Source organism: Microtus oregoni, unplaced genomic scaffold (genome assembly GCF_018167655.1).
Source record: "Microtus oregoni isolate MIOR12 unplaced genomic scaffold, Mior012 000034F_ref0000314, whole genome shotgun sequence".
Classification (NCBI taxonomy): Eukaryota; Metazoa; Chordata; class Mammalia; order Rodentia; family Cricetidae; genus Microtus; species Microtus oregoni.
Genome location: NW_024543093.1, coordinates 26,686,678 through 26,707,921, shown reverse-complemented (window position 1 = coordinate 26,707,921; position 21,244 = coordinate 26,686,678). Strand labels below are relative to the sequence as shown.

The 21,244-nt window shown below is 47.2% G+C and overlaps 1 protein-coding gene across 5 annotated transcripts in view; it reads right to left on the bottom strand.

Annotated features, from left to right (window-relative positions):
* LOC121432359 (tumor protein D52) overlaps positions 1–21,244 on the bottom strand; it is a 94,932-nt gene that overhangs the window by 16,516 nt on the left and 57,172 nt on the right. For 2 of the 5 annotated variants that reach the window (XM_041630229.1, XM_041630230.1), the window contains exons 1-2: positions 17,834–18,122; positions 5,386–5,501 (exon numbers count right to left, since the gene is read on the bottom strand). In XM_041630229.1, coding sequence (XP_041486163.1) covers positions 5,386–5,501; positions 17,834–17,969 — 252 coding nt within the window. In that variant the 5' untranslated portion in view covers positions 17,970–18,122. Of the gene's footprint in view, positions 1–5,385; positions 5,502–17,823; positions 18,123–21,244 lie in introns of those variants that run through there. The other 3 variants (XM_041630231.1, XM_041630232.1, XM_041630233.1) reach the window with 3 other exon arrangements.

Here is a 21,244-nt window from a genome sequence, read left to right as displayed (position 1 = left end):
ACCTTTGCTGAATCAGTTTCAACCAGCAAGTACATCTTCAGATCAGGACGTGATAAGCTGTCCACCAAAGGAGGGAAGGATAAACAATCTCCGGAGGGAGGCAGAGGGAGGGAAGGCACTGAGAAGGCATTAGCTGGCAAAGTGAGTCCAAGACAGATGCTCAGAGGACTCAGTGTTAACCCTGACTGCTTAGACGGTTCGGATGTGCAAGGAAAAGGTGGAATATGAGGAGAAGGGAGAATGAATGCTGTCCAAATCAGGAAGTTGTATGGTTCATTCAGTCACTAACAATGACGGGGAGGCAGAGCTTCCATCCAGGTCTTCTTCACACGGCACTTGGTCACCGGGAACAAACACCTCCAAAGCTTCATGGAAAGGCCAGCCACTGTCTCTTCCCCAACAAGGCACAGCCGGTGGCTCACATCTGTTGGTTAGAGCATGCTACTGCAGCATACTGGCAGCTAAAGTCCCTTCCTTCAGTGTGGTGGGTAAGGAAGGGGAGACTGACCTAAGCGAAGACACGAATGAAAACAGCGCTGTGAGGGCACAGTAATGGAGGCTGTGCTACTACAATGATGGAGGCTGGGGTACTGGGGTGATGGAGGCAAGGGTACTACAGTGATGGAGGCCGGGGTACTGCGGTGATGGAGGCAAGGGTACTACAGTGATGGAGGCCGGGGTACTGGGGTGATGGAGGCAAGGGTACTACAGTGATGGAGGCCGGGGTACTGGGGTGATGGAGGCAAGGGTACTACAGTGATGGAGGCCGGGGTACTGCAATGATGAAGGCCGGGGTACTGCGGTGATGGAGGCAAGGGTACTACAGTGATGGAGGCCGGGGTACTGCGGTGATGGAGGCCAGGGTACTACAGTGATGGAGGCCAGGGTACTACAGTGATGGAGGCCAGGGTACTACAGTGATGGAGGCCGGGGTACTGCAATGATGGAGGCCAGGGTACTACAGTGATGGAGGCCGGGGTACTGCAATGATGAAGACCGGGGTACTACAGTGATGGAGGCCGGGGTACTGCAGTGATGGAGGCCGGGGTACTACAGTGATGGAGGCCGGGGTACTGCAATGATGAAAGCCAGGGTACTGGAGTGATGGAGGCCGGGGTACTGGGGTGATGGAGGCAAGGGTACTACAGTGATAGAGGCCAGGGTACTGGAGTGATGGAGGCCGGGGTATGGGAGTGATGGAGGCCGGGGTATGGGAGTGATGGAGGCCGGGGTACTGCAGTGATGGAGGCCGGGGTACTGGGGTGATGGAGGCCGGGGTGCCGGGGTGATGGAGGACGGGGTACTAGGGTGATGGATGCCAGGGTACTGCAGTGAAGGAGGCCGGGGTACTGGGGTGATGGATGCCAGGGTACTGCAGTGATGGAGGCCGGGGTACTAGGGTGATGGAGGACGGGGTACTGGGGTGATGGATGCCGGGGTACTGCAGTGATGGAGGCCGGGGAACTGGAGTGATGGAGGCCGGGGTACTGCGGTGATGGAGGCCGGGGTACTGCAGTGATGGAGGACGGGGTACTGCAGTGATGGAGGCCGGGGTACGGGAGTTATGGAGGCCAGGGTACGGGAGTGATGGAGGCCGGGGTACTGCAGTGATGGAGGCCGGGGTACGGGAGTTATGGAGGCCAGGGTACGGGAGTGATGGAGGCCTGGGCCACAAGGGACCCTATCTCAAACTATACCACACTCCAAAACCTTAAGACCTGCTGCGCTTCAGAGTTCATTATTAAGAGACAAAAGGAAGCCAACAGAATAAGAGAAATATCAAAGACTACTGCAAGTTGCTCAAGCAAGTTCAGCTGCCTAGAAAGTGTAATCAAGTGGATGGCCTAGAAGGTACTCAGACCAGCCAAGATGTGGGTGGGGGAGACAGAGACACACAAAACAGACCAGCCAGCTGGACCTCCTAGAAGCAGCAGCAAGACCAGGAGAGCAGCCTAGATGGGGCTCAGGCCAACTGAGCGACCCAGGAAAAGACACTCTGGCCTGTTGACCAGCTCACAAGTTATGCAGTCTGTTTCAGATTCCCAGCTTTGATGAGCTGTCACTCATGCTGGGGTGGGCTTTGGCGATGCAGCTGTCTTTGAGTCATTCCTGCTTCTGAATGTAATCTGCCACTCACACTCTTTTGGGGGGAGGGGAGACTAAGAGTTTCTCTATATGTAACAGCTCTCAGGCTGACCTGAACTCACAGATTTCCTCCTGTCTCTGCCTCCCGAGTGCTGGGATTAAAAGTATGTGCCACCACCACCTGGCTCATTCATATTCTTTTAATGACTTCAACAGAACTCCCTGGTTCACTGGGTTGGACTTGGGTGGCATCGTACTTTTGTCTACTCACCTATCTGACGTGGGTAGCTGGTTGCTCACGTCTCCCTACATAACAGAGACTAGAATGACATCCATGTCTACTGCGGTCCACAGGAATCATGCAGTGAGTTTCAGCTGACAGAGCAGAAGGCTGACCCACCAGAACAAATGAGTTCTGATGGAGGCAAACCCAGCTCACAGGGTCTGGGCCCACCGCCTTTTGCATATCACAGTGGATCTCTTGTGAAGCCATACACACTCTCCCTTGGTACAAGCTTCAGCAGAGTATGGACAAGTGGGTAAAATGCCTTCCCATGTTCTGGTGCACTGAGTCATCCTGCCACCACTCTGCAGTGGGAAATTCAGTCACGCGGTTGATAGCCTTGGTTCCCACAGTCTAATCTCCGCTTCATTCCCTGAAATACATTAGAAGCCACCTCCCTGCAGCTATCTCCCGTTTGGCAGCACAGACATACAGATCACATTTGGAACCGTCAAAGATAAGGGACGTCCAAGATCCGAGAGTTGCCTTTGTTTTGCCTGTGTATATAAGCTGGAAGCTTTGGAGAACAGGACAGCAGAGAAGAGTAAAGAAGCTGATGCAGAGAAGTACGTAGTGGGAGTTCATTTCTCCCTCAGATCTAAGTCCCGTGCTTGCTGGGAGTCTTCTGGACCCTGAGGCTGGCACTCAGAGGTCCCCAATACACATGCAATGCCCAGTGCAGGTGAGTCTATGACAGGAACCAGACCAGCAATTGCTAGGGGCTGGGGAAGGGCATGACTGTCAATAAGAACAGGGCTTCTTTCTAAGTTAAGGAAAATGTTCTAGTGCACCTGGTGCTGGTTGTACAACCCTGGGAATATAAACCAAACACTTTAAAGCGTGAATTTCATAATATGTAAACAAACTTCCATTCTGGGCTCAGTCAGTCAAGTGCTCGCTATGTAAACGAGGACCCCGATTTTTGTTTCCGTTTTGAAGTGTGGCAGCATACACTTGTCGCTCCAGTGTTGTGGAGGCAGAGGCGGAAGATGCCAGGAGCCTGCAAGTTACAGGTCGCAGAGAAACCCTGTGTCAAACGCGAGTTTAAAACACTGGAGGGTGCTTGATGAGAGGGCATCCCCTGGCCTCGACACACGTACGTGTGAACCTGCGGGTGTCCCCTGGCCTCGACACGCAAACATGTGGGCCTGCGGGTATCCCCTGGCCTCGACATGCGTACATGTAGACCTGCTTCCTCCCAGCCCACGAAAATTCCTCCTGAAATAACAAATGTATTTCAAATTGAATTCCTATCAATTCTTTAATTGCAAGAAAGTGAAAAGGTAAGTTATAGAGTAAGAGAAAATGTTTGGACATCACAAATCTGTAAGGGTATAGAATATATATATATATATATATAATTCTTACATTTGAAAAATAACCCATTTCTTAAATGGACAAAGGACTTAATGAGTATTTTTTTTCCCCAAAAATATACAAATGGCCAGTAAGCTGACAAGAGGCTCAGTATCACCAGTCATTGGAGGAAATCCAAATCACAAGCACAGTGGGATCTCATTTCTCACCCACTGACGCATACACTTTAATAAAAGGATGCAGGAGGAGCCTGTTTTACTAAGAATGTGAAGAAATTGGGATGAGACTGTAAAGCAGCGTCACTGCTATGGAGAACAGTTTGGTGACGCCGTTAAGAAGTTAAAACATGGGCTTTGACACCACACCTGTGTACCAGCCCTGGAATCCATTTCGTGGAAGGAGAGAACTTACTCCTGCAGGCTGTCCTCTGGCCTCCACATGTGCACGGGTGCACACGCGCACACAAATAAATAGATACATGAATGTATTATTAAAATTAATTCAGTGTGGAATTACTGTATGGTGAAATCATCTTACTTTTAAGCATATACAAAACAGATTCAAAAAGATCATTTGTACATAAATGTTATTGGTTCACTATCCACAGCTGTCAATAATACACCTGGCTACCAGACATATGAACAACACAATACCACATCTATATGGTAGACAAATACACAGTGGACTATTATTAGCCATAAAAAGGGAATAAATTACTGACAGATGGCACAGCAGGAATGAGCCCCAAAAGCATGATCCTGAGAGCACTGCTGAAGGAAGCCAAGATACAGAGGCCAGATGTTGTATATGAACTATCCAGAAAACAGTTAAATCCACAGAGGAGAAAAACAGCTGAGAGGAGGTGGCTAAGGAGTGCAGGGGGCTCCTTGGAACAGGAAAAATGTTCATCACTTAAAAGAGGGGACAGCTATGACACTAACCGTGCTGAATGACACTGAACTGTGCACTGAGAAATAGACCATTGTAATAATTTTATAGTCCAGGCAGTGGTGCCACACGCCTTTAATCTCAGTACTCAGAAGGCAGGCAAATCTCTGAGTTCGAGGTCAGCCTGTCTACAGAGCAAATTCCAGGACAACTAGGGCTACATGGAGAAACCCTGTCTTGAAAAAAAAAAAACAAAACACAACAGCAAAAGAATTTTAGAGGCGAAAGCTATGGAAAGTCAGAGCTGGAAATCTGTCTGGAAGTCAGGCTAAAGTCTGAAGCAAAGAAGAAAAGCAAGGAGGGAGGAAGCTGTCGTCTATAACCACAACACGGACAACAAGGATGAGGCTGTCTATAATCACAACACGGACAACAAGGATGAGGCTGTCTATATCCACAACACGGACAACAGGGATGAGGCTGTCTATAACCACAACACGGACAACAAGGATGAAGGCTGTCTATATCCACAACACGGACAACAGGGATGAGGCTGTCTATATCCACAACACGGACAACAAGGATGAGTCTGGCGAGCACTTGCTTCACGGGTCTGACAGTGTACTCCCCACTTCCCACTGCACCTGACTCCCAGATCCACCTGAAAACTAACTGGAGTCCCTCTCCCTCCTCTGCCCTGCTGAGACTCCAGGTTATCCCTGTTCACAATGCTCTCTTTTCCCGAGCCTTTTACCATAAGCTATCACCAGGGTCTTTGGGAAAGCCAAAGGTCCAGAAAGGATGGCCCTCACCTTAGCAAGTTCCCGTCTCAGCTCATCTTGCTCCTCCTCTGACAGGTTCTCCGGGGCACTGAGCATGGCAACGGCATCCTCTCCTTCCTCGGCCACTGGCTCTGTCTTCAGCAGACCTTGGGGTTAAAGAAGAAAAGAACCATGTCAAATGTGAAAGCTAACCTAAACCCCTACAGCTGCTCCACTGTCCCAACGTGAACAAAGTCACTGAGGTTACAGCCAGACCCCTTCATTCTCTATACTGAAGGGATCCTGGGGAAAGAAGAAAATCCAGGAGAGCCGATAAAAAAGCACTGGCTTCGAATGCCAAACCCTGTGCTGAGAAACGTGCCCGTCTCAAGCTTCTACTCCCTCTCAGTATCCATCTCAAAATAATTACAACAGAGCAGAAGAATGGGGTCCCACCATGACCTACCTTTCTACTAAACACAGTGTGCATGCTTATAATCCCAGCACTTAGGAGATGGGACAATCACTAGGCAAGGCCAACTTCAGCTAAGATCAAGTTTAATTCCAGCCCGGGTTATAGGAGATCTTGTCTCAACAAAACATCAATGTTTAAAATACTGCACAAATAAATCAGCAGAGAGTAGAGGAAAGATTTTAAGTCCTGCATACCAGCCCACAGGGGAAGACTGTGTGCTCATTAGGTCCCTGTGAGACAATCTCCATGACGGAGCAAACCAAATGCCCTAGCAGAAGTGGATTCTGGTTGCAGCTTTTCATAAGCCTGCACCTCACTGAGATAATCTTAAGCACAATGTCATGGGGTAAAGCAGTACAGGCCTGCGGTCCCAGTGCTCTGGAGGCTGACACAGAAGGACTGAGAGCTCCAAGCCTGGGTTCCACAGTCTCCAGAACAAACAGCTCTCTGTATCTACGTAGAGACATAACCAACAACACAGAGACTTCCAAACCCACGGCCCTCCTTCCCTGAAACAGAGCCCCTATTAAGACCACACTTCTAGAGCATGGCCAGCATGGCAACCATCTCCAGCTCTTGCCTTTCCCTGTCCAGCTCCATCTAAAGGCCAGCTCAGATAAAACATCGGATAGAAAAATCAAAAAAGCCACCAAAAATCGCAATTGTATTTGATTAAGGTTTGAATGTCAAGTATCCCACACAAGCCTGCTTTTATGTTTGAGCTGTCGGTCCCACCTGAGGGCTCTGTTTTGAAGGGTTGTAGAGCTTCTAGGAGATGGAGCCTCAGCAAAGGAACTGTGTCAATGGGGCAGGCCCTGGGGTTCTACAGCCTGGTCCTGCTTCTTGTCTTCCCTGACTGAAGCCCTTCTCTTCTCCAGCTGCTTTTCTCGGGCATTTTCTCCCAGCAGCAAGAAAACAAACTAATGCATATTTTAATCCAATTTTTAAAATCGAAGGGAAGGGAATTCAAAGAATTGAGACAAAGTCTCACTATGTAGCTCTGGCTGTCCTGAAATTATGTAAACCAGGCTGGTCTTGACCTCACAAAGACCAACATGCCCCTGCCTCCAGAGTGCTGGGATCAAAGGTGTGTGTGCACAACACCCAGCCCAGAGCAGCAAACTTTAGGACAGAAAGGATTAGCCCTGCTGACACTGCCTTTGCCTCAGGTTCTAAAGCGGCTCTGCACTGGTAATTCAGCCACTGGCCTTGCCTTGGTTAACTTTTTGATACTTTGTTAACATGGATTTTGTTTGCATTGATTCTGACCTTTTCAAAATGTTGTATTGACAGATGATTTAATTACTGAGCTTTCTGGTGTCCTCTTAGCTGTCCACCTGTGACTCAACCTAGCCACAGTCTGCCCACCCATTCCCAGCATTCCCAGGTCACAGACTCTGATGCACCGAGGCCCAGGAAGGCCTCCTCCTCTTCCTGTCAGTGCCATCGCCTTCATCCTGCCACAGTCCACCTGAATCAGCAATGGGGTGCCCCTCCCAGCGCGATGCCAACCGGCAGAGGAAGGGCATGTGGGCAGGCAGGCAGGCAAGAGGGAACGCACCCTGCTGAGCAGGTAGCTAGCGCCACAATACACATAAGAAAACCACAAAGCAATGAGAGGCGTGTGTGGCTGTATGCACAGGACAGAGGCATTTGATGTGGGTTTTATTGCATAATAACTTTTAAAAGTAATTAATAAGTATAATAATTAGCATAGCAGTACCAAAACAGTGGCCCACGCACAAGATGTTAAAGAATTATTAAAGAAGCAAAAGTAATACAAACAAGTCTGTTCAGGAACTACACTTTGGACTAACAAGCAGAACTTAACGTATGCTTTCAGGAGCAGAGATTGTTCTTGATGCAATCAGAGGGTAGAAAAACTCACTGAGTAATTGCTTCCTACTAAGGAAAGCCACAGAGACATGCCCAGAAAGGCCACTGGGTAAAGCTGAAAGGTGAAGCCTGCATTTCCTTGGACACCCCAACATGTTGGAGATGCCAGAGATGTGGGATACCCGCCAAAGAGATCTACATACAGGGTGTGGAGCTAACCCGAGAGAAAGAAGTGTGCTGCGGTCAGGAAAGCCGGACGGAAGAGCCCTCTAACCACCTTTGAACACCAGGCATAGAGCGCTGTGATTTAGAGTTTGCCTCCTGGGGTGTGGTCTTGCTTTGGACCAGTATTTCCTCACGAGCCTCCCTTCTTCCCCTTATGAAATGGTAATGCATATTCAGTCCCGTGCAACATACATGTGAGCCGCCATCAGCCTATGCAACATACATGTGAGCCGCCATCAGCCTGTGCAACATACACGTGAGCTGCCATCAGCCTGTGCAACATACATGTGAGCTACCATCAGCCCGTGCAACATACATGTGAGCCGCCATCAGCCCATGCAACATACATGTGAGCCGCCATCAGCCCATGCAACATACATGTGAGCTGCCATCAGCCCGTGAAACATACATGTGAGCCGCCATCAGCCCATGCAACATAAAGCTAAAATCATCTGACTTGATGTTTTGCTTGGGACTAAGTTCTTGATGACACAGGACTCAAATCAAAGAGTGCTAACAGAATTCGAGTATTAAACTTTGCCTTCTGTAACAAAAGCTCTTCCATGCTTTTAAATACACATTATTTTGCAAGTCTAAATAGGCAAGGAGAGAAATACAGCATCAAATTGCTAGTGTATGGGGGAATCTTCTATTCCAAAAAGAACCTGAAAGGATGCCGGCACGGGGTGGGAACACTCAGTATGAAAACCATGACTCTTATCCGGGTTTGGATTTTCAACCAGGATTATCAATCATTAGAGTTCACATACATGTTCCCTAGTCCAAGCAATGACAAAAGCCAAAATATGAAATACATGGAGCCCAAAAACTTCAGATAATGTGTCTTAGGGTTTTTATTAATGTGAAGAGACATCATAACCATGGCGTCTTTTATAAAAACATTTAATTGAGGGGGCTGGCTTACAGACTCAGAAGTTCAGCCCATTATCATCATGACAGGAGCATGGCAGCATGTGGCTGGCTACATCTTGACCAGAAGGCAGCAGGAAGTCAGCTGACTATCACACAGAGGGAAGCTTGAGCAAAAGAGACCTCGGAGGCCACCTCTACAGTGATACACTTCCTCCAACAAGGCCACACCTAATAGTGCCACACCTTTGGGGGGCTGTTTTTCAAACCACCACATAAGGGATATTCCAATACTTTTAAATTTTATTTATTTATGTGTGAATGCACATTTACATGTGTGCCTACACACCAGAAGAAGGCATCAGACCCCATTACAGATGGCTGTGAGCTGCCATGTGGTTGTTGGGAATTCAACTCAGGGCCTCTGGAAAAGTAGCCAGTGCTCTTAACCACGGAGCCATCTCTGCAGTTCTGATAATCAAATATTTCATTAGGTTTTCTATAAAAATAAATGTCTCAGAAAAAAAGGCTTTGGTAACACCCATACTTGGTTATCGATTAAGTATCTAGCAAAGCCAGCCAGCAATAATTCAGTCTGCTTTACTCACATTCACCTGCAGGGGGCAGCAAATCATCGGCATTAAAATTTAAAGGTGCAGGTTGTTAAGACACTCAGCTGGGAACAAACACAGAATGGCAAGAACCAAGTGGGAGATGCTCTGGTCACAGGCAAACTATACAGTCATCTCCTATCTTAGAGAAGTTACTAACCACAGCCGCTCCACATGGCTCGACTTACATCCAAACCTGAGCCAAGAGGTCCAGAAACAGTCACTTACACAGTGACGTCTGTGACGCGGGGATGGCTGTCACCACTTACAGATGAGGAAAGAGGCCGAGCAGACACAGAGTCACACACCAGTACAGGGTTCTTGAAACCAGTCTGATTTGAAAGGAGACGCCCCAAGATCCTGACCTGAAAACCAAACTGGAGACCTGGACGCCATGTGGTAGCAATAAAACTACAAAGCTGAACCGGCCAACGGCGGCCTTCGTGCCAGCTTACTTCTCCGTTCTCAACATCCGCTCCCCTCACATAAATTTCTAGGCATTACCTTCCTTCCTATATGCTCACAAATAGTATTTAGTATGGAGGAAGAGTCAGCTTAGGGGAGAAAATATGTCATTTTCATACTCTAATCATGAAAGGTGGGAAATGAGACTATTACAAACAATGCACAAACACTTGTTTCTTAATGTTTTTCCCTAGACGCCAATGAAAAGCTGTTTTAAATGGCAAAGAGTATGGCTGAGGCCTACTGAAGCTCATCCTGCCAGCCACCGCGAGGGGACATTGCCTTGACAGGGATTCTCTGCTTGGCCGAATGTTGGGCCTCCAAACCTCCTCAGGTCACTTACATATTTCATTTAAAAAAAAAAAAAAGAGCCAGGCAGTGGCAGTGCATGCCTTTAATCCCAGCATTCAGGAGACAGAGGTAGGTCGCTCTGTGAGTTCCAGGCCAGTTGGTCTACAAAGTGATTTCCAGGATAGGCTCCAAAACTACAAAGAGAAACCGTGTCTCAAAAGCAAAAACAAAAACAAACAAACAAAAATAAATAATAATAATCCAGTTAAACAACCAAACCTACAAAGTCACTTTTACCAGAATCTCCATCCCTAATATCTGACGGCCTCGCCATACCTAATCATGTCTCTTTTTTAATTGTTTCTGCCTTTTAAGCTAAGGCTATCCTATTCGGCACTCACCCTCTCCCCTCCTTAAAAACCCTTCTCCACCTGGCTCCTCCATGCGACCTCCTGACCACAGGTAAATTTTAATTAATCAAACACATTTTTGCATCATTAAGCAAATGTTCCAGAGCATAAACTAAAGTAACACACTTTAAAATAACATTCTGCATCACTCCCTCAATGATGCCTCATCTCCCCGACAACAGTCCTCAGCAAGACTCCCACTAGGTCGGTGGAACCTGAGTGTGCCTGACTGCGCCACTTCCTTGACACTTGCCAATGCTGTATTTGGGGCTGACCCCAGTGTCTGCAACAATCCAGAACAGTGGTCACCATATCTACCCCAAGAGTAAAGCTCCCTCACCATGCTTTAACAGAATCTTTTTCCCATTAAGAACATGTTCCATCAAAGCAAACAAAATTAAACTAACATTCAATGGGAATAGTGATTTCTACTAGAAAACTGAGCCCCTCCAAGGTTATAGAATTTACCCTGAGTCACAGACAAGACTAAACTGTTGTTGGATTTTTTTTTTTTTTACTCCAGCCCCATGTTGGAAGACTAAAATGCTGTTTGCTTTACACTCTTGGTTTTTTGGGGGTGCCTGCCACCCAGCTCCCAGACAAATCACACACGGAGGCTTATTCTTAATTATAAATGCCCGGCCTTCACTTGGCTTGTTTCTAGCCAGCTTTACTTAAGTATCCCAGCTATCTTCTGCCTCTGGGCTTTTATCTTTTTCTATTTCTGTATACATTTCTTAGCTTCTTGCTCCGTGGCTTCCTGGGTGGCTGGCTGGCCCCTGATAGCCTCCTCTCTTCACCCCTTCATTACTCCTTTCTTCCCGGATTTCTCGTATTTATTCTCTCTGCCTGCCAGCCCCGCCTATCCTTGCTCCTGCCTCCCTGTTGGCTGTTCAGCTCTTTATTAGACCACAGGTGATTTACACAGGCCCCATCAGGTGTTTTACACAGGCCAAGAATCACAGCTTCACAGAATTAAACAAGTGCAATGTAAACAAAAGCAATCCATCTTTACATCATTAAACATTGCACAGAATAAACAAATGTAACACACCTTAAAATAATATTCCACAGCACTAAACCTTGATGGTCTTTCTGACCATCATTCTGGCTTGCTCATGTATAGTTTTTCCTTAGAGAAATACCAATGCGCAGGCCAGGACAAAGAACCAGGGCTAATCCTTTCTCCCAGGCCTTTCTGGCTGGAAGAGCTCGCTAGCATCAGTAGGATTGAATCCAGGTGTCTAGACATCAGGGATCACAGCCCCCCTCGGGTACGAATAGTTTAATTACTTCCTTAATTGTCTAATGAAGCAGATCGTCCTTCCGTCTTCAGTACCAACCAGGGAATCCCCAGTGTGGTTTGAGGGGACAGTCAGTGTGTATGTGTCGTCTAGAAGGTCCCTCCAGCAGCACAGGCTGGAAGCTACACAGTGGGCATCAGGCAGCTGGAGGCATGGATGACAGCTGAGCTGTCTCAGGAGTGAGGAGGGAGCCAAGGACCACATGGTACCATTGTACACAGTTTGTGTGCTTTGTCTTTAAGCGGTAAACCATGCAATTGTAAGATTAGGAAATCTGGAAATTGGACATCAGTAGCTCAGATCATCCCAGATCTCTCTACAGACCTCTCATTTAAACAAAGCACAACACAGACGTTGTATGGGAGAATACACAGAGCTACAGGGTTCCTAAATGAAGCAGGTCAGGTCAGACAACACGCATGAGTGTCTTAGGAAAACCTCAACTTCCTTTTAAAATACGCCCAAGAGAATTACAGTCATCACACGTAACCAATCTTCAATAACCATAAATTCAAAGACTGGAGTGACAAGAAAATGCTGCCTTCCAGTTCAACTCGAAACATTTGACAGCCCTGTAAGATAACTTAAAAACCAAACACATGATCTGAAGGGTCTCAGATTGCAGTGAGCTCGTGAGGGAGAAGGGACTAGTTGGCTCCAGCACAGCGGGAACGTGTCCAAGCGAGCCTGAAGGTGTTGGAGGCAGGAAGAAGTCAGCCCTGAACCGGCTCCACGTCCGGGCTGTAAGCCCTGGTATCACTTCCTTATCACCGCACCTCAGAACTCAGGGGGCCGACGCCAGAACAAAGGCTAATATGCCATGGATCAGCTAAAGCTTTAGTTAAAGTTGGTTCTCTCTTTGCCCGTAAATGACCTCTCACCCACCACATACCCCACTAATTCCGGCCACGAACAGTGTCTTACCATCTAACCCACGCTGACCCCAGACTCCTGCCTTAGCCTCCTGAGTGTTAGCATTACACACTTGCACCCCTAACCTGACTCTAGGGTCTTCCAGTTTACAGGAGTCTAGATTCTACAGCCTAGCCATGAGCAAGGGGGCTTGTATGATGGGGCTTCTCAGCACGAAAGGTATGGGTGGGTTCAGCCTCACACCCCAACTGGACCTCCACCTGAGCAGATCAGTGCCCTTTATTGTGACTAAGACTGCTTCCCTTCAAGATTTCCTACAGTGATTATAACTAAAACTTGAGCCATTTTTATACAGTTCGACATCAGGAAAAGAATTCCAAAGTCGGGCATGGTGGTATGCTCCTTTCATCCCAGAAGCTGGGCAAGTGGGTATCTGTGAGCTCAAAGGCAACCTGGTCTACAATAGTGAATTCTAGGCAAGCCAGGCCTACATAGTAAGACCCTGTCTAAAACAATAGTCTCGGATCATTTCATTTAAACATTTCACTGTATAAAAATAAGAAAACTAGAGAAGGGATGACTTATACAGAAAAAAAAAGCAATGAGATATGAAATAAGATTTTATACAGTGCAGGACAGAGTGGAAACATTCGTCAATGGCTGGACAGTGGTGGTCAGGCCATAGCCAGACCAGTATCTTGCCTGTGGTTTAAACCTAAAACTCATGTCAAAACCATGAAGACAGGAAGATAGGGCAGGCAGAGAGAGGGGTACCAGACCTCATTTGTTCTTCCCAATGTGAAGACAGAAGGATAGGGGGAGAGAGGGGTACCAGACCTCATTTGTTCTTCTCAATGTGAAGACAGGAGGATGGGGTGGGGAGAGGGGTACCGACCTCATTTGCCTTTCTCTGCATGTCACTTTAATTGTTGTAATGAGAACTGGTGGCTGGTGGCTAAGCCTGGCCTGTTAGGACTTTCAGGGCCCAGTCTTTGACTTAACAACTCTACCTGATGAGGCACAAGTGATATTATAGAAGGACAACCGCAGTTCCCAAAGGACTTTGTACAGTGGGGCTCTCTGCTGCATAAGGAGCATCTCAGCCTCTGGGCTCTGGACGTCAGTAGCTGCCTAGAACCCAAACCATGCCTACAGGGCACAAATCTGCCCCAGGCTGAAGATCACTGACCTAAGACACCTGAAGATCTGAATGGACACATAGACACTTGTCCTCTGAGGTATCATCTCCAGGAAACGGCGCTGCAGGAGCAGATGGAGACTTGGGTCCTCAGAGGCTGTCATTCCCCATGAGTAGCTCATATTGAGAATACAACCTTAGAGAGAAATGAACTGGGTAACTGTGGTTGAGGTGGCCAGGAACAAAGGAAGCTAAAGAAATGACCCATTTCATCTGGCAGAAGCAGGAACCTCAAGAACAGAACTGAATGATGTCAGGTGACTGAGGAAGCAAGGGGACAAAGCAGGAAGTGAAATGGTGACAAGCAGAGAAAGCGAGAGGAGGGGGTGCCTGACACGGAGTATCCTCGGGCCCAGAACCCTGACAGAAGTGAATGTCTCACTCAGGAATGGAGTGACTTCGCATAACTTCACAGACTGGGGGATAAAGAAAGATCCCCCAGGTAGAACACAGTCGTCTTTTTCAAATGGCTCACTGCCCTCTTCCGGTAAACTGACCTCATTATATCTTTCATCTTTAAAAGGGGGGATTTTATCTTTAAGAGGGAAGATGAAGAAAGTCTCTGGTTACTTCAAAGCATGTGAATTCCCCTGCTTCGTCATCCTCCCTCCAAATACCAAACACAAAACTGCTAGCCAAGACCATCCACTCGAGACACGGGTCAGTCGTAGAGAAACTTGGGGATACTATCATTAAATTTTCTCTCTGTGGATAGAGTTCTCTTCATGTCTACTCCAGTTTTCATCTGTAAACCATAGATGGTTTGCTCTTTAAAACCTCTGCAATCATAAAAAGCCCCGTGAGAAGCAGTTATCACTTCTCTAAGAAGTGGGATGACATGGGAGAAATCAAAGTATAGCAGAATTAGAAATAAACTCCGAGCTAAGGACTTTCAGCTTCACTTTTCAGAGTTTCAGATTTTGACAGCATGAAGAACATATTATTATTGTTTCCCTACCAGTCTCAGGATTGAACCGAGGCCCTTAAGCATGCTAGGCAAGACTCTGCCACGACGCTGCAACCCCAGTCCAGCTGACAGATTATTTTTGCTACTCATCTTTTCTGCGGTCGCTAGAAGAACCAAAGGTGTTAAAGAGTTGTGGCTTCCTGATTTTTCCTAGAAAATTCATAAGAGCAAGAGAGTCCACATAATCGGTGTCTAGGAAAGCATTCCAACAAGCTCTCCCAGAATGGAAGAGGAAAAGGCAGGAAAGGGTGTTAACGTGACACAGATGGTATTAACAGCCACACACACACACGGATGTTATTGGCAGTCACGCATGCACATGTGCACGCACACATGGATGGTATTAACAGGCACCACATACACACACACACGGGATGGCATTGACAGGCACACACACAGATGGTATTGACAGACAGACACACACACACGAATAGTATTGACAGGCACCCACACACACACATACATGGATGGTATTGACAGGCACACACATAGAGGTGGTACTGACACACACACACACACACACACACACACACACAAAATGGAATTAGAATTTATATCCCAGTGGCACAGAAAAAGAAGCCAACAAGCCCTTCACAGTAAAATCCTTGGCGAGGAAAGATGCCCATCTGTCCGTTCTGTAAGACCCATCCCAGCACCAAAGGTTTTAAGATGAGCCCCCTAAACAACTGAGGTTTGGGGATCAGCTTTGAGGTAGAGCAAACAGGTAGCACATACTGGGTCCTGTGCGATCCCCAGCACAGTCAAAAGCAAACCACTGGCTTGAGAAGCGAAAGTTGAGCATGAACGCCAGCGAGGCTAACTAGACTTGGGGACACCAAAGATCTTTCCTACGTCAGAGCCCACATCTGTCAAACAAACCAGGATGTGTCCTAGTCTCTAACAATTCCGCTCAACAAACAGCTGCTTTGTTTTAGTTATATTTATCATTGCTGTTATTGTCTGATATTTATTTTTGTTGCTGTTTTCATTGTTGTTGTGACAAAGTCTATGTAGCCAAGGCTTGCCTCAAAATTACCACCTTTCTGCTCAGCATCCCAAGGCTTGTCTTCCAGACTCTACCATGTATCACAAATCCTGTTTTCAAACCACAGACTGAAAGCACTTTGCAGGAGTATTGCTGAGCCTGTGGGAAAATGGAACACAGCAGGACCAGAGGGGACACAAGCACACTGCAAGGTGCTTCTAGCCCTGAGAAGAATCGGCTTTTCATCCAGCCACTGGCTCTACTCCCACTCTCCACTCATGAACATCTGCCCACTGCCTGAGCCTCCTTGCCTTCACCTCTGCCTCCTGGTGGTGTTTGGATACAAGTCAAAGGATAGATTCTTGTTGCGATTCCATCCAATCTTTCTGAGTAGGATACCTTCTTAGATTGGTCCTGTTTGCCTGCACAACCAACCTGCTTATTAAGAAAGTACATACTGGCCAAAAGTCACACAAACTTTTAAGATCAAGCCTAAGTTTCTCCCTCTTTTCAATTTGTAAACTCGAGTACTTATAGCCACATGAGTGGGGTTTCAGTGATTCAGTTATTTGCTTTTTTAAATGAATTTCATTAATTTCACCACCCGAAAGGCTTCAAACTGCTTCTAGGAACCGCGGAGATGGTTTATAGAAGTTTGCAGGGCGCGGCCACTCACACCTGCTGTTGCTGTGACAGAGAACAGTGAGAAGTGGCCACACACTGGTAACTAGGAACACAAGTGGAGGTGAGGAGCAGCAGGCAAGAGCTAGAAGATGCAGCAAGCCTTGCTGGGAACTGAGAAGCCCGGAAGTTGCTCACCTGCCCCTCTGCCATCTACACGTTCTCACAGTGTTACTGACAGCTCTGACTTCCCACTGTGGGCACTGCTCTGATCCACGGGAGTACGCAAGCTAGAAAAGGGCTGGGGCCCACGTGGGTCACAGACAAGGGAAGTGAGAAAATGGGGAAAAAAGCTTCCTCGTGAGCCATGTTCCTGCAGACAATACTAACAGCTGCCAACTTCTAGTGGCCAGGGTTTGCCTGTAACGGTCACCATTGGTCACTTTCTGAAAGTCCAAACTCTACCTCAAAGGTGGCGAGCAACTGTAACCAAGAGTTGAAGCATGTTGCATTAGCACACACCTGTGGTCTGCAAATACCCACACCCCCCCCCCCCAGGCAAGTTTGCAAAGGAGTTTCCGCTCTGTATCCTTTACTGTCGGTTTTCTAAGTTTCCCAAGCTCCACTGCTTAGAACAAAATGTAACCATTTCTTCACAGTAAGGAAATAATTAACTTCTTCTGGGAAAACCTAGCTGCTTCCTTGACTCATTACAGAGGACGTTATTTTGCCGTCTCCTCCCCCTGGCCAGCAGTAGAATCCTTCCTGCAAGGCTGAGGCTGCGCCTTCGCCCCCATTTCTGTTGGATTCTACCTCGGGATGCCCTGTCCCAATCAACTCTGATGGCTGTTGACCAGGTTCATGCTACCATGTGGAAGGGGACAACTGCTTCCAAAGATATAGAGATTCTTGATTCTTCCTTTCTGGAAACTCTGTAGTCTAGATATTTGTCTAAATGGATCTTGGTCTTCAAAAACAAAATCCAGGACAACTACCAAATGCTCTTGAATGAGGGTGAGTGTTTTGGATCCTTCACCAAGACAAACTAGCCCGATTTTAGAAGTGTACAGGTTATTCGAACCCAGAGTCTTCAGACCCCTCCATATGTCATCAGCTCCGCACCATTTGTTACCATTCATGCATCCACAAACCTCTAAAGAGCACAGAAACGGTGCTGGCTTTAAAACCCAATGTCCCACTCTAAAGAGTTAACAACCTACTGCCTCTCCGTGCTGAACTAAAACAGGGTGGTTAGTCAGAGCATGGCAGCACCTTGGCCCACCTTCACACTAATCTGAAAGTGAGGTGAACCCCAAGTCACATCTGGGCCCGATCACAGTAAACAGAACTATACAAACCAATAGTTACCGAAGCTCTGCCTGGGTGAACCAGGCGGCGACGCATTCCCGCTGGGAGACAAGTAGAGGTAGTTTTTGTTCACTCCGGAATCAAAGTCAAACGGGGACCGGTAGTCCTCATACAAATCGGTATCTCTAGAATCCATTCCAGAGGAAGACAGAAAGCATGGCGCTGCGGCCGCCTGGAACTGCTCCCCAGGCCTCAGATGCCTGGGCCACGGGTCCTTGACACCGTGTGGCCCTGGTGAGGGAAAGAACTGGTGCTTGGAGTCCGGCCCAGCTCTGGCCCAAGCTTCACACCCTCACAGCAGATCTTTTAATGGCTCCTCCCAGCACCCTCAGGAGGGCCTAGTCACCACCTGTTGCCAATTTGAGTGGACAAAGGACAACCTGGGTGGAGGGCGTGGCGTTTTCCTCTGTACACAAAGGAGGGCCCGCTCTGCAGCCCCACTCAGAAGTACAAACACTGGATAATGGCAGGATTATTTTTTTTAAATACATTTTTTTTAGACTGGTCAGCTGATGACATCCTCCCCAGGGCAGACTTAATCTTCTAGGGCAGGGGAGGATTATCTGTCAGTAATCTCCAGCAAATGCCATCTGGGCCCCACTTTCTTTGCACCCTATATCACCACAGCATTCTGAAAGCCTGGGCTCCCGGGTTAGCAACCAGCAACCAGCTATCTGAGCCTAACATGATACAAAAACAAAGCTAAATTCCTACCTTCACTTTTTCTAAAGCAGAATCTGAGTCATTGCCAAAATTTTAATCTGACTCTTTTTGGAATGGCGCCCTGAAAAGACGTGAAGCCGCTCTGAAGGTAGAACTAGCTCCTCCTGTGCTCCCCCTGCTTCCCACTGTGTTGTTGTGCTCCCCTGGTGATCCCCTATGTTCCCCCTGTCCTTTCTCAGTGATCCAGCACCTTCTTTATTTATGTAAGGTCATGCCCTGTGGGGGTCTACAAAAAAAAATCTGTTTCCTTTAGCACACCTACATGTCAGCCATGGTGGGAGGGAGCCATGGTGAACTTGTAAAACTTTTCAAACACCAAGTTTATTTCCTCCATCACAGGCTTCTAGGTAGAATTTTTCCAAACTCACAAAGGCCTTTGCTGTGGCCCCAACAGCCCTCCAAGCCCTTGCTGAAACTAATGTTTTTAAAAGGGGGAAATACGCCAGGTGGTGGTGGCGGTGCACGCCTTTAATCCCAGCACTTAGAAGGCGGAGGCAAGAGGATCTCCAAGCTCGTGGCCAGCCTGGTCTACAAAGCAAGTGCCAGGACAGAGAAACCCTGTCTTAGGGGTGGGTGTTAAGGGAGGGAGAGAGGGAGGGAGGGAGAGGAAGGTGGAGAGATGGAAGAAAGCAAATGAAAAAGAAAAAAAAACAAGAAAAAAGAAGGGGAAATATGTAAATCAGTCATGCCATAATCACAGCACTCGGGAACCTGAGACAGGAGGATTGCCACAAAGCTAGCTTGAACTATAGTAAGAGACTGTGTCTCAAAACAATAAAATACTAACTGAACAACACTAAAACCAACAAGTAATCATACGTTTTCAAGTTTCAGTGCATAATCTCTGATATATATATATATATATATATTATAATCTCTGAAATTTAAATATCGATCCAGAAGTGCTTTATGTAGTTTAGGTGTGGACTTGAGTGCAAACATCAGCTCCGCATGCTCACGGAAACCCCGGAGTCAGAACAGGCTGACAGTTCCCCTGGAACTGGAGTGCCAGACAGCATAAGCCAGTGTGTTCATTCTGGGAACTGAACCTGGGTCCTCTTAAGCCCTGGGTCATCCCTCTGGCCCCAAACCCAAAATATTTTAACTACTACCTAAAAATTCGTTGTATGCCTAGTGTACAAAATCTGTCTATATTCACCTCAATTTATGATTAATTTTCTTTTCTGCTCCTTTTGGCTAATCTCATGTAATCTACGGAACACCTTTGTCTTATTTCAAGTTTTTAAGAGGTTTTTTTTTTTTTTTTTTTTTTTTTTTGGTTTTTCGAGACAGGGTTTCTCTGTGGTTTTGGAGCCTGTCCTGGAACTAGCTCTTGTAGACCAGGCTGCTCTCGAACTCACAGAGATCCGCCTGCCTCTGCCTCCTGAGTGCTGGGATGAAAGGGCTGCGCCACCACCGCCCGGCCCAAGAGTTTATTTTTAACAAAAATATCTAGTGTCTTTCTTAAAGATACCAAAACTTTGGCAGCTACAAATGCTGTTTGTTTGTCTTATATTTGAAACTAGATTAAATACTTTTTTAATATTAATTGAAATACTGAACTCTCACAGCCAGGCACAATAGCTCATACTTGTAATCCTGGAATCCGAGAAGCTGAGCAGGAGGATTCCCACAAATTAAAGGCTGGCATGGGTTAAATAACGAGTTTCAGGCCAGCTCAGGCTATTAGTGGGATACTGTGCAAAAACAATGATTTTTTTCTTTAAAAATTCAGGTGTGCTGCAGTCCATGATGTCATTCACTCTGACAGGACATGGTCAGAGCTGTGTCCCGAAACAGACACTGCCAGAGAGTGTCTGCTATCGCCTCTCTGGAGCCACAACCTTTAAAGGGTTAACTGCCACTGCCACAGATGCAACACAAGCTGCCACCTCATCTCTTGCCAGCCCCACCCCCTCTGGTGACCTTTATGGCTGCAGGCTGACATCATCATGCGTCCTTCAGGCCCTGGCCTCCTCTTGGAAGTTCCTCTTGGGCTTGCCATCCCATCCCAGGCACAGCACACGAACAGGAAGCGCTCAGCTGCCAGCCAGACCTTATCCCTACAGCCGCCCGCTGTGGAGAGATTGCAACTCTCTGCTGGCCCTGCCCTGGATATGAGGCTTCTCATGGGCGAAGAATAAAAACACCCTTATTTTCAAATATGAGGGCTAAGATCTAAGTAACTGCCTTAAAGCCTGACTCTCTCTACCTGCTAAGTCCATTTTTAGGTCTGGGTTTTAAATCCCAGCATTGGGAAACAATCTTCCTTCCTATTACCCCAGAGACCTATTCCAGTCGGTCCAGCCTCGATAACATTGAAAACAGCCCGAAGAAAAACAGGGCTGGGTTCCTCGAATGGCAGACTCAAGGTCTAGATGGGGGAAAGGGTGTTGAAAAAAATGAAAGAAGAGAAATGTAGCTTGGGAATCAACCAATAAAGAAAGCCGAATGATGAACGTTTGCATTTACTATAGACTTTTTTTTTTCAAACTTGAGGGTTATGAAGTAGCAAAAGTAAATATTAGGAAATGAGGTGTAGCTGAGTAGAAAGCACTAGCCTATCATGTGTGCAGCCCTGGACTTAATCACTGGATGGATGGATGGATGGATGGATGGATGGACGGACAGAGACAAATGAAAGACGGTTCAGTGTCATAAAGGCCACTTTGGAAAGGAAGCATACAA